The sequence below is a fragment of the Oryzias latipes genome, chromosome 6 (genome assembly GCF_002234675.1).
Source record: "Oryzias latipes chromosome 6, ASM223467v1".
NCBI classification, from domain to species: Eukaryota; Metazoa; Chordata; class Actinopteri; order Beloniformes; family Adrianichthyidae; genus Oryzias; species Oryzias latipes.
In genome coordinates this window covers 8,609,156-8,621,809 of record NC_019864.2, presented here as the reverse complement: position 1 = coordinate 8,621,809, position 12,654 = coordinate 8,609,156, and the positions used below count along the sequence as shown (strand labels likewise).

The 12,654-nt window shown below is 43.9% G+C and overlaps 1 protein-coding gene across 1 annotated transcript; it reads right to left on the bottom strand.

The window, feature by feature from the left end:
* Positions 1–622: 622 nt before the first annotated feature.
* On the bottom strand, positions 623–9,778 carry LOC110014031. The gene is made up of 2 exons (XM_023955607.1): positions 9,240–9,778; positions 623–2,477 (listed from the first exon to the last, which is right to left on the bottom strand). The coding sequence occupies exon 2, from the start codon at positions 2,145–2,147 to the stop codon at positions 1,146–1,148; it is 1,002 nt and encodes a 333-aa protein (XP_023811375.1). The 5' UTR covers positions 2,148–2,477; positions 9,240–9,778; the 3' UTR covers positions 623–1,145.
* Between the last annotated feature and the right edge of the window lie 2,876 nt (positions 9,779–12,654).

Here is a 12,654-nt window from a genome sequence, read left to right as displayed (position 1 = left end):
TTTGAATGTAGAAACTGTGTCGGCCTCTCTTACATGAGCTGGGAGCTTATTCCATAAGACAGGGGCTTGGTGGCTAAACGCTCTACCTCCAACAGTACTTTTACTAATTCTAGGAACCACAAGCAGTCCTGCATTTTGCGAGCGAAGTGTTCTTATTGGATGGTAAGGGACTATGAGGTCTGTCGGGGTTCTGACTTTTTCCTTAATAAAGAGAAGAACAACACAGGAGATGAGAACTTTTGCTAGACTTCTGCAGAAGGAGAATCGGTCTGTGACAGCGTGAACCGTCACAGAGGAGTTCTGCCATCCTAGTGCATGGAGCCTTCTTTTATTGAAAACTGAAGGTTGCAGACATGAATGTGGGTCATTTAATCAGAAACAACAAGAACATCATTTTCTCGTATAATCAGAGCTTTTCAGGTCATTGTTTTCTTACTGAAAGATAGAAATGAGACAAACATATTATGGAGATTATAGTGTGCAAGCAAATGATAATTATATAACTCTAACATCCCTCCCTTTTTATCATTTCAAACACATCATAAACACTATAAGGGGAAGGTACAAACGTGAAAATTTTTATTTTTTTTTATTTTTTTATTATTATTTTTTATGGTTTTTATTTTTAGAACAGGGCATCAAACATCATCATTTCACCACTTGCTTTTGGCACTTTCAGTGAGAGATTCATACGATGCCTCTGACGTAGGAGTATTCACATGGGGAGGGGTCCTCTTCAGCTTGTTTGACAAGCTGGTAACGAATGAAAGCCTGCGTGGTAGCCTTTGCGATCATGGACATGACACAAGGCTGAGCGCATGTTGTAAAAAGACAAAATAGGCACAAAACCATGAGTATAGGGGTCAACAACTTCAGCAGGAGGTGCCACCATGGGCCTGTGGTCAGCCAGGACCAGATGTCACTGGTGGGACTGGCGCCAGGAGTCGCAGACTTAACGTAGGCTTGCAGCTCTGTTAAGTCATGCAGTGCGGTAGAAATGTCCTGCCCATCACTGGTGCTGTCCGGGATGAAAGTCACCTCCTGATGATGCAGTTAGGAGGTCGAGCACGAGTCGATTTTGCAGAACCATAGGTCTTATGGCCGACATCTCTGCTGCTGATGCATTGCAAAACTTGTAGGTGGTGTTAAGGAGTCTCAGCAATGCGTACCTGTTGATCTCGATGTGGTCTCTTATTTCTCCCACTCCGAGTCGGGACGGTTCTGTTCATGAAGAACACAGGTGGAACTAGAGCGACCAGAGTACAAAGGCCTCCCCAGTTTGGAGGAAGGGATGCATAGGCAGTGTGTCCGCACAGGAAATACCAATCAGCCAGGACCCTGGATCCTCGGTCCCCAGGCACTATGGGGCTGCAACCCGCTTGGTCTTGCCTACCTTTGGTCTGGTTTCTTATGTCAAATGTTCGTTTGATCAGGAGTAATCCACAGCTTCCTCTGATCCTGTTGGCATTCTTCATACAAGCTGAGTAGTTAGATCGAACTGTAAGATTGTAGTCACAGAAGGTTAAGGTAACGTTACACAGATGCCAGGGCACCATGCCCACTTTCACTGTGCCATTGTTGTATACACAACGTCCAAGTGAGCCAGGCTTCATGCTCACCAAAGATATCACCTCCGGGAGCTTAATGGGGTCTTGTGGTAGTGGCAACAGGTCTCTCATTGGGCCACACGGTCCACGGGGGTTATTGGGAGGAACCCAAAACCGCTCAGAGTAATTCCTTTTGCTCCAGGAGTTGAATGTTGTCCTGTTAGTTCGGTTGTAGCCAGGGTGTGTGCTAAGTTCATACAGGCAATTTTGTTGTCTTTTGGTGAAATTGCCTGGGCGGAGACCTGTATTGTGGGAAGCATACGGCATGAAAGTACACACATAACAGCTGGTGATGTTGCTGTCGTGTGCAGTTCTGTTCATCAGTTGCCACCAGAGATTGGTACTGTAGGAATGATCGTGGGTGGCAATATTGAGGTGAGTTGTCTTTTCATACAGATCCCATGAGCGGCGGGCTAGGTTGATACCACCTTCTCCCGGTTTCTCCATTGCTAGGAAAGTCAGTGCGACAAGAAGACATGCTACAGTCACAGCGCAGCTCCGCGCCCACCTGCTGCGGTCTACCAGCAGTGGGCCTTCCATGCTGCTAGGTTGCAGGGTCACTTCAAAGATCCAAGTTCTAATGGATGTTGGGTTCGGCTGGTTTCTTCGCTGACGATTGAGACGAACCGCCACTAAAAGACGGAACCCCTTTGTAGTCAGACTTCACCACAACAGCCTCCTTTAGGCCTCTGGTGCACGCTGCAACTTACAGTGACTGAGATGTATCCAGCTGGGGCGTTCAGCTATTCTTACTGCCATGGGTGTTGTTAGGAGGACTTGGTATGGTCCCTCCCACCGTGGGCTGGCCCAGTTCTTCCTTTTTAGGACCTTGATGAACACCCAGTCACCTGGTTTCACCGGTGAGCTTTCCTGTGGAGATAAGGAGTCAGATGGCAGTAAATTTGCATTGGACACCTCCTTCTGGTTTATCATTCTTATGATAAAATCTGCTATTGTTTGTTCTTCATTTGCTTTTTGTAAGTCTGTGGCTACTATAGGTAACCTATAGGGCCTTCCATAGACTATTTCAAAGGGTGTCAGACCATCTGATGTAGGTGTGATTCTCATGTATAGTTTTACTAGATCTAAACACTGTGGCCATGGTCTTCCTGAGTTTCCATGCATTTTTTGAGTCTGCTTTTTACTGTTCCATTTGTGCGTTCCACAAGTCCTGCACTTTGTGGGTGGTATGCACAGTGATTTTTCAACGTCATTTTTAGGCTGGCGGCCATGTTTTGGATGATGATGTTAACAAAATGGGCTCCATTATCACTATATATAATTTCTGGTATTCCATAATTGGGAATGATGGTTTTACAGATACCTTTTGCTACTGAGATCGCGTCAGCTTTTTTGGTAGGGATTATTTCTACCCACTTTGAGAATGCGTCTATTAGCACAAGGCAGTACTTATAGGGGCCACTTGCAGTAAGTTCAATGAAATCCATGTGTAATACCTGGAAAGGGTAGGATGGCTTAGGAAAAGCTCCCCGCTTTGGTCGCATGTTACCCTGTGGGTTTTCCGTATACAGGTAGGGCATGATGTACAAAACCTTTTTAAGTACGATTGTAGGCCAAATGCGGTAAAGTGACTTTGTATGAGCACTGTCATTCCTCCTGTCGACACATGGCATGGCCCATGTGTCGCAACTGCTGCTGCTTTGAACAATGATTTCAGGAGTACAGGTTCACCATGCAGTTCATAAATTTGTTTTTCATTTATTTCTGCTCCTTTTGATAACCACAATTTCTTTTCCTGCAGTGGAGCTGGGCTTTGCATGTCATGCAAGATGCTAGTGTCTATGAGTTGTGTGTTTTCTGTTTCTGCAGAGTATGTTTCTGTTTTGTGGTGTCCTGCTGCAGCTTGTTTTGCAATTTTATCAGCAAGCCTGTTCCCTATTGAGATTGTGTCTGTGTTTGCAGTGTGTGCAGCACATTTACAAACTGCTAACCTTGATGGGGCCTTTATGGCTTGTAAGAGGTTAAGTAAAAGTTGTGCGTGGGTGATGGGTTTGCCTGTGGAAGTTTTCATTCCTCTGCGTTCCCATTGTTTGGCAAAATAAAAAAGTGTGGAAAAAGCGTACTGGCTGTCTGTGTACACTGTAAGGTCTTTCCCTTTGGCTAATTCACATGCTCTAGTTAACGCTATAATTTCAGCTGCTTGTGCTGACATGCTAGGAGGGAGCTGAGCTGCTTCAATGATTGTTTTAGGTAACTGGACAACGGCGTAGCCAGTTTGGTTTTTTCCCATTTCCGTTTTTGAGCAAGAACCGTCAACAAACCAAGTCATGCCGGTCGTTAAAGGCGTGTCAGTTAAGTCTGGACGTGGTAACTGTAACTTGTCGGTTGCTTCCAGGCAATTGTGTGGCTCTCCATCCTTTGGGAGAGGTAGCAATGTTGCTGGGTTTAGAATGTTGCACCGAGTGATTGTGATGTGTGGTTGGGCTAATAACGTAGCTGTATAAGAGAGATGTCTCGCTACCTCTGTGCCGGTCCCAAGCCCGGTTGCTTTGAGAAGGTTGCGTCAGGAAGGGCATCCGGCGTAAAACATTGCCAAGTTTACCATGCGACTCGTTCGCTGTGGCGACCCCTGATGGGAAAAGCCGAAAGAGAAACAACATAAGAGAGATGTCTCGCAGGTGAAAGCAAGTTCATTTTGCTTTGTAGAAGTAAAACGTCAACGGCATGAGGGACAAAAAGTTGTAAAGGGTGAAATAATATTACATCTGCCGAGGAGGTTACAGCCATCGATGCAGCACAAACGGCCTGTACACATGGTGGTAGAGATTGGGCAACCGGATCAAGCTTTTTGGAGTAAAATGTAAGGGGGCGTAATTTGTCTCCGTGCTTTTGCATGAGCACAGAGGTCATGTACCCCTCCCTGCAGTCCACTGTCTGCACGAACGGTTTGGAATAGTTAGGCAGTGCTAATGTGGTAGTGTTGATTAGGTCTTGTTTAAGGTTTATTAATGCTTTTTCCGCCTCTTGTGTCCACTGTATCTTATCTGTCATGGTCATTAGTTTTGCGTGAATCAGGTCAAGGAGGGGTTGAGTGACAACCGCATAGTGGGGTATCCAAGCACGGCAGTAGTTGCACAACCCGAGAAAAGACATCTTTTGCTTTTTAGTTTGTGGCTTGGGGGTGTCTGCCACAGCTTGTTTTCTGGTAAAATGGATTTGTTTTCCTGCAGCTGTCAGAGTGTGACCTAGGTATGTGACATCCTCCTTTACCCATTGCAGTTTTGCCTGGCTTACTTTATTTCCTGTCTTGTGGAGGTGGCGCAGCAGCGCAAGGGATTCTTGTTTACAACTTTCTTTATCTTCACTTGCTACTAGTATGTCGTCTACGTACACTATGAGCTGGCTTTTAGGTGATAGCTGCAGATCAGAAAGGCAGGCCATAATGGCCTGTGTGAAGATAGTGGGAGAGTCTGCAAAACCTTGGGGGAGTCTGGTATATGTGTATTTAGCACCATTGTAAGTAAATGCAAACCAAAATTGGAAATCTGGATGTATTGGGATAGAGAAAAATGCATTACTTAGATCTACCACTGAAAAAAACTTATGGTTTGGCTTGAGGGAGTTCAGCAGTGTGTGTGGGTCTGGTACTAATGGGGCTCTGGTCTGCACTGCTTCATTTACTGCTCTTAAATCCTGGATCATACGCCAATCTGTTTTGTTTGCTTTCTGTACAGGGAAAATAGGTGTGTTACAAGGGGAGTCAGGGCATGGGCGGATAATGCCACTTTTCAGTGATTGTTCTATGACTGGTTTTATACCGACTGCAGCTTCTGGTTTTAAGGGGTATTGTCTAATTCGGGGATGCCAAGATGATTTCGGGGTGATATGAACAGGTGGAATGGACCTTAGTAGCCCTACATCCGTAGGACCTTTGGTCCATAGGTCATCTGGTATCTCGGCCAGGTCTGCTAAATCTCTGTCTGTAAGGTAAATTTCAGCTTGTCATTGCAGGGGGTGGACTGCTGCTGTTCCAGTGAGCACTCCAGTATGTGTAGTGCGCCACATGTTGGTGGATGGGCTGTAAGCCCAGCGAGAGTCATCAGAGTTATAATCAGTGGCTGCACATGCCAGTTTTAGCCTTTGTCCCACATCTGTCCATGAGATGTTTTTGGACTTAAAAAGGGGAATGTGGGGGACTGCGTCTAACTGATATGGAGGTTCTGAGGGTGGGACCACATGCACGGCTGCGAGTGAACGCCTATCTGTATATAAATGTGTCGTTCCTACAAGGATCTGATGCTGAGAGCAGAAGTTCAAAATGTTTGGGTCAGACGGGTCGTTGTAAATTGCCATAGTAATCTGAAAATTACTATAGGCCATTTCATTTTGCGGTTCTTCTAACGATTCTCGTGCGGTGGACAGCATGCAGGTCAATTGTATGTGATTGTCGTCTGGGAGCAAATCATATGAACAGTACACTCTCTGATCTATTTCAGTGTCAGCGAAGTAGGAACCTTGTGGTGTTCTAAAAGCTCGCATGCCGTCTTTTACTGGAACCACAGCAATTCCTAGTTTTACCATTAGGTCACGTCCTAATAAGTTAACGGGGCATTTCGGGGACATGACTACTGTTGCACTGATTTCTTTTCCTGTTTCCGGGTCTATAATGCTTAGGGGTTTAGACACGTTTTCAGTTTCGATGTGACAATTTGCTGCCTTTACTTTTATTTGATGTTTGGATCTCATTATTCCTGGTACCTGCGTTTTCACAACTGTTTTACATGCTCCGGTGTCACAAAGAAATGGTATGTCTTTGCCATTTAATGTTAACATTACCCATGGTTTTTCATAAAGGGTGTTTAAAATGTTCCAAGCTGAGCAAACGTCTACTATTTCATTAAGATTGCTTTGGTCATCATCTAGTCAGAAATCATTCCCATGCAAATGGCATGATTGCTGATTAGGTGGTTTATTGGGTTGTCCGTGATTCGGACCTTGTTTGTTGTTTGGGCATTCTGCTGACCAGTGGCCGTGGCCACCACAGCACCAACAGTCTTCTGAGCGATTAGGGCCTTTTCTTCCCCTGGGATTACCACGTCCTCTGCCTCGCCCACGCCCACGCCCTCGCCCGCGAGGTGTGGGTCCGTGGAAAAACACTGCAGAGTGTGGAAGAGCATCTGAGGTGAAAAACACATCAGGGTTTTTCTTTTCTTTTGTAATTCTTTCAGCGTGACGGGCCCATGTCATGGTTTGTGGTACTGAGCTGTCATCAGATTCAACGTGATGGGTACGAACCCATTCACTAATTTCTGGTCGCAATGCTTTCAGGAGACCATTTTTTAACTGTTGTTGGTAAGCTGAGGCCGGGTCCTCACTGTGTGTAATGCCACTGTGGATCTTAAATTCTTTTTCAAAGCGGAGAGCAAAATCGTCTACCAGCTCCCCTGTTTTTTGGTTTATCCCTGCAAGGTGGGAGTAGTTTGCTTTCTTCCTGAATATTGTTCTAATCCTGCCTTCCAAAGCTGTCCAGGCTCTGTCATAGCTGCTAGACAGTGCATCGACAGGGGCAGGAAAAACTTCATTTTGGCCATCTCTGCCTGTATAATCCCCTCTTACTCTAGCCCAATTTTTTCCCACTGATGTTTGGGCTGCTTGGCCAGCCTCATACCCATTTAGTCTGTACGAGAGTATAAGATCTCTCATATCTTCTATCCACTTCTCTACATCTTCATCAATGGGAGTCAGATCTTCAACAGCCCTTCGAGCTTCTTCTAGGGTCCAGGGTCGGAACACATAAAGGTGTTCGGGCCCTCTATCGCCTGGATTTGGGTTAGCCACCTGAATCATTGGATACGTTTCTGTTCTCTCAGCCCGATATCTGAGCGGAGGCTTTAGCTCAGATCTGTCTCTAAAGTCGTAAGTAGGGGGCTCAGGTGGGGGTGGAGGTGGGGGCAGAGAGCTAAGGTCTAGGTATAATGAAAGGGAGACACGGGGACTCGTCAGGGACAAGCGTTGTACTGCGGGTGTTTCCTCAGTTTTTGACTGTAGCATGTCGGCTACTCCCGCAGCCTGATGGCGTCTGCCGCAGAGCTGGGTTTCGTTATCTTCTGGACGTACAAACATGGTGATAGGAGTCCCTGCTTCTTTTGACTTGCTTGCTTTTTTGTTTTTAGCAGCCTGGATATCTTTTTTACGTTTATCTGCTTCTCTAAGCCAGTGTCTTGCACAGTCTAATTCTTTTTGTTTTTCTTCCATTTTTTTCTTATTTCTGGTTTTTCCAGCTACACTTGCCTCTAGTTTAACAACTACTTCTTTCCATTCTTCTGTTTTTAGCTGTCCTTTCACACCATACTTTTTCTTCCATTTTAACATATATTGCAGGCTGTTTGGGTGTTTTTGTACCATATATTTTTCGTCCCCCTGTAAAGGAGCCCCGTCAGGGGATTTACTCACGTTACTACCCATAGTCACAACAGTAGGATGGTGAATTTAAACACAAATCAATTTTAATCGTCTGCGGTCCACACTTTTGAGGCTGCAAAAAAAACAAAAAAAACTCCGAGATTACTTTGGTGACCTTGGCAACCATGAGGTATGGCACGCTATGTCCCGAGTTCCTGGTCCAGGGAGATCGAACTAGCTCGAAACTCCGACACCAAGGTCACTTTGATATTTTTGCGAAAACATATAAATTTATACAATGATGGGAAAAACATGCAAACAATCCGAGATTACTTTGGTGACCTTGGCAAACCAGGAGGTATGGCACGCTATGTCCCGAGTTCCTGGTCCAGGGAGATCGAACTAGCTCGAAACTCCGACACCAAGGTCACTTTGATATTTATGCGAAAACATATAAATTTATACAATGATAGGAAAAACATGCAAACAATCCGAGATTACTTTGGTGACCTTGGCCAACCAGGAGGTATGGCACGCTATGTCCCGAGTTCCTGGTCCAGGGAGATCGAACTAGCTCGAAACTCCGACACCAACGTCACTTTGATATTTATGCGAAAACATATAAACTTATACAATGATAGGAAAAACATGCAAACAATCCGAGATTACTTTGGTGACCTTGGCCAACCAGGAGGTATGGCACGCTATGTCCCGAGTTCCTGGTCCAGGGAGATCGAACTAGCTCGAAACTCCGACACCAAGGTCACTTTGATATTAATGCGAAAAATAGGAGGAGAAAAATAAAGAAAAGAAAGAAAGAAAAAGAGAAAGAAAAAAAGTAAAAAATTAAATAATAAATAAATGTAAGAAAAAAATGGAAACGAAATTAATATATATATAGTAATACAATTTTATATATATATATTTCCTTTTAAAATGTTTTTTATTTTTTTTTATTTTTCTTTTATTTTTTTTTCCCTTAGCCAGAAACATTTTCTGCTACTTTTACTTTTACATGCTGGGACTGGTTACCCGTTTTAGCCAGAAACCTTTTCTGCTATTTATATTCTTTGCGCTTGGGACTGGTTACCCGTTTAACCAGAAACCTTTTCTGCTATTTATATTCTTTGCGCTTGGGACTGGTTACCCGTTTTAGCCAGAAACCTTTTCTGCTATTTTTCTTTTGCATGCTGGGACTGGTTACCCGTTTTAGCCAGAAACCTTTTCTGCTATTTTATTCTTTGCGCTGGGATCGTATGCAAAACTCACTCAGTCCTGTGGTTCATCATTTCCGGTCGGATCTCGTCAAGCCACCGCTGGCAGATGAGGGTTAGACCTATGACGCTGGCCCGGCGAAGAATTTCACCTCCCGGGACTTTCTTCCGGACAGCCTATATTGTCCGGGCGTGATCACGGCTTCAGCGCGTCATCCTCAGTCCACCACCGGTGGGTATGTTGAGATCCGGTTCACGGCACCAAGTTGTCAGGGTTCTGACTTTTTCCTTAATAAAGAGAATAACCACACAGGAGATGAGAACTTTTGCTAGACTTCTGCAGTAGGAGAATCGGTCTGTGACAGCGTGAACCGTCACAGAGGAGTTCTGCCATCCTAGTGCATGGAGCCTTCTTTTATTGAAAACTGAAGGTTGCAGACATGAATGTGGGTCATTTAATCAGAAACAACAAGAACATCCTATTCTCGTATAATCAGAGCTTTTCAGGTCATTGTTTTCTTACTGAAAGATAGAAATGAGACAAACATATTATGGAGATTATAGTGTGCAAGCAAATGATAATTATATAACTCTAACAAGGTCCTTAGTATAGGACGGGGCCATGCCATGTAAGGCCGTATAGGTTAACAGGAGGATCTTGAACTTTATTCTAGAATCAACTGGGAGCCAATGGAGCGAAACCAACACAGGAGTGATGTGATCTCTTCTGCTAGTTCCAGCTAACAATCTAGCTGCTGTGTTCTGAACAAGCTGGAGACTTCTTAAGGAACTCCTAGGACACGCTGCTAACAAGGAGTTACAGTAATCCAGCCTCAACGTGACAAATGCATGGATGAGTTTTTCAGCATCACTCTTAGAAAGTATATTTCTGATCTTAGCAATATTCCGCAGGTGAAAAGAGGCAGTTCTACACGCCTGAGATATGTGAGCCTTAAATGATAAATCCTGGTCAAATAAAACCCCAAGGTTTCTAACTGTGGAATTAGGGGCTATACTTATGCCATCCAGGGAGACTATCTGAGCAGACAGAGCATCTCTGAGGTTTTTAGGACCAAGTATAATGACCTCAGTTTTTTCTGGGTTCAAGAGGAGGTAATTAATTGTCATCCAGGTCTTGATGTCACTGATGCAGGCGTTCAGTTTCTCTATCTGGTCATTCTGGTCAGGCTTCATGGATAAATACAACTGCGTATCGTCGCCATAACAATGAAAATTAATGCTGTGTTTCCTGATTATGTTTCCTAGGGTAAGCATATAAAGCGTAAACGGGATCGGTCCCAAGACTGAGCCCTGTGGGACTCCATAGTTGACTCGAGTGCACTGAGAGGAGTGGCCACTTACATTGATACCTATCGGACAGATAGGATTTAAAGCACTGGAGAGCAGATCCTCTGATCCCTATGTCCTGCTCTAATCTATGGAGTAAAATACTGTGGTCGATAGTGTCAAAGGCTGCACTGAGGTCCAACAGGACCAGAATAGAAAGTAGTCCCTTTTCTGAGGCCAATAACAAGTCATTAGAGACTCTAACTAGTGCAGTTTCCGTACTGTGGTGGGGTCTAAACCCCGACTGAAAGTCTTCAAAGTGGCTGTTGTCCTGTAGGTGGCAGTAAAGCTGCTTAACTACAACTCTTTCTAGGATTTTAGAAATAAAGGGCAGGTTTGATATCGGTCTATAGTTGGCCAAGATGCTAGGATCCAAACTTGGCTTTTTCAGAAGAGGTTTAACAACTGCATATTTAAAAGATTGTGGGATGTAACCCGTTTCCAGAGAGGTATTTATCATTGTTAATATGGGATCATTAATTAGGGGAAAAGTTTCTTTAAAAAGTCTAGTGGGAATTGGGTCTAACAGACACGTTGAGGATTTGGAGGACGTAATAATTGATGTTATTTCCGCTTGATCCACAATAGTGAAGCAGTATAATGTTACAGAGGTTTCTATGGATGCCTCCATTTCTACCGCTTCAGCCTGTTCTGGGCTGATAGTAGGAATAACTTGATTTAACTTATGTCTAATATTTGAGATTTTACTATCAAAAAATGTAAGAAAATCATCAGAGCTGAGAGAAACAGGAACATGTGGTTCTACTGAGCTTTGACTGCGAGTTAATTTAGCAATAGTGCTAAAAAGAAATCTTGGATTGTTTCCATTCTCTGATATTAAGGTTGAATAGTACTGGCTTCTAGCTTTACGCAGAGCTTTTTTATAATTTAATAGGCTATGTTTCCAGATATCCAGAGACTGCTCTGAACCGGAGCGGCGCCATTCTCTTTCCAACTTACGGGTTTCTTGTTTAAGAGAACGAGTTTCAGCGTTGAACCACGGTGCTACTCGGTTTTGTCTAACGGACTTAGGTTTCAGGGGGGCAACAACATCGAGTGTACTCCTGAGGGCTTGTAAGGCATCATTAACAAAGTGGTCATTTATACTAGGACTGATGCTATGGGAGCTGGACTCAGAGTATTTTCTCAGAATATCACTAAGTACTGGCTGAACTCGGTGTTTTAACTCAGACACAGAACGGTCAGTTAAGGTTCTTCTAGGCTGTTTCTTATTCACTGGGGCAGAAGGATGTTCCAGTGTAAACTGAAAGGTAATCATAAAGTGATCAGAAATGATGGGATTAAGAGGATCAGCTGGCTGATCTCTATACCATGGGTTAGAACAAGGTCCAGGGTGTGCTTATGACAGTGAGTGGGTTCATTCACACTTTGGGTGAAACCAACATCATCTAATAAAGCTGCAAAAGCCTTTCCTAGACAGTCACTGGGGTCATCAACATGAATATTAAAATCCCCTAATATTTTATTTTGATCAGAATCTAAGACAATAGTCTATAGGAAGTCGGAAAACTCAGTTAAAAATTCTGAATATGGGCCGGGGGGGCGATAAATAATTATGAGTAAAACAGGTTTTCGAGTTTTCCTGTTTGGGTGATTTATAGACAATATGATGCTTTCAAATGAATTATAAGCATTTTTAACTTTAGGGCTGAGAAGTAAGCTAGACTGTGATATTACTGCCAAACCACCTCCTTTCCCTGAAATCCTGGATTTCTGATATTTAGCATAAGTGGGGGGGTTGCTTCATTCAATCTAACATAGTCATCCTGTTGGAGCCAAGTTTCTGTTAAGGCTAAAAGACTAAGGTTGTTATCAATGATTAACTCATTGACTAAGAGGCACTTGGAGGAAATGGATCGAATGTTTAATAAACCACATTTAATTACATCATAATTCTGCTTGTGGGTCCTGCTGTCTGTCACTTTAAGGTTTCTATGACGCGCTCCTTTCATTTGTCTTTCAGCACATAAGCTAAAGCTAGGACCTGCTTGACTTTCCCTGCATGGGTTTTGCACTAGCACTAACCCTAAGGGAGGCTCAGAGGAGCGTTTTACACTGCTGCTCTGCGCCCGGGTCTCGTCTCTGGATTGTCAGGTTGACAG

What these genes read in the sequence shown, in the direction of transcription:
- LOC110014031 (XM_023955607.1), bottom strand. Translation starts at nt 2,147, where the DNA reads ATGGAAGGCCCACTGCTGGTAGACCGCAGCAGGTGGGCGCGGAGCTGC.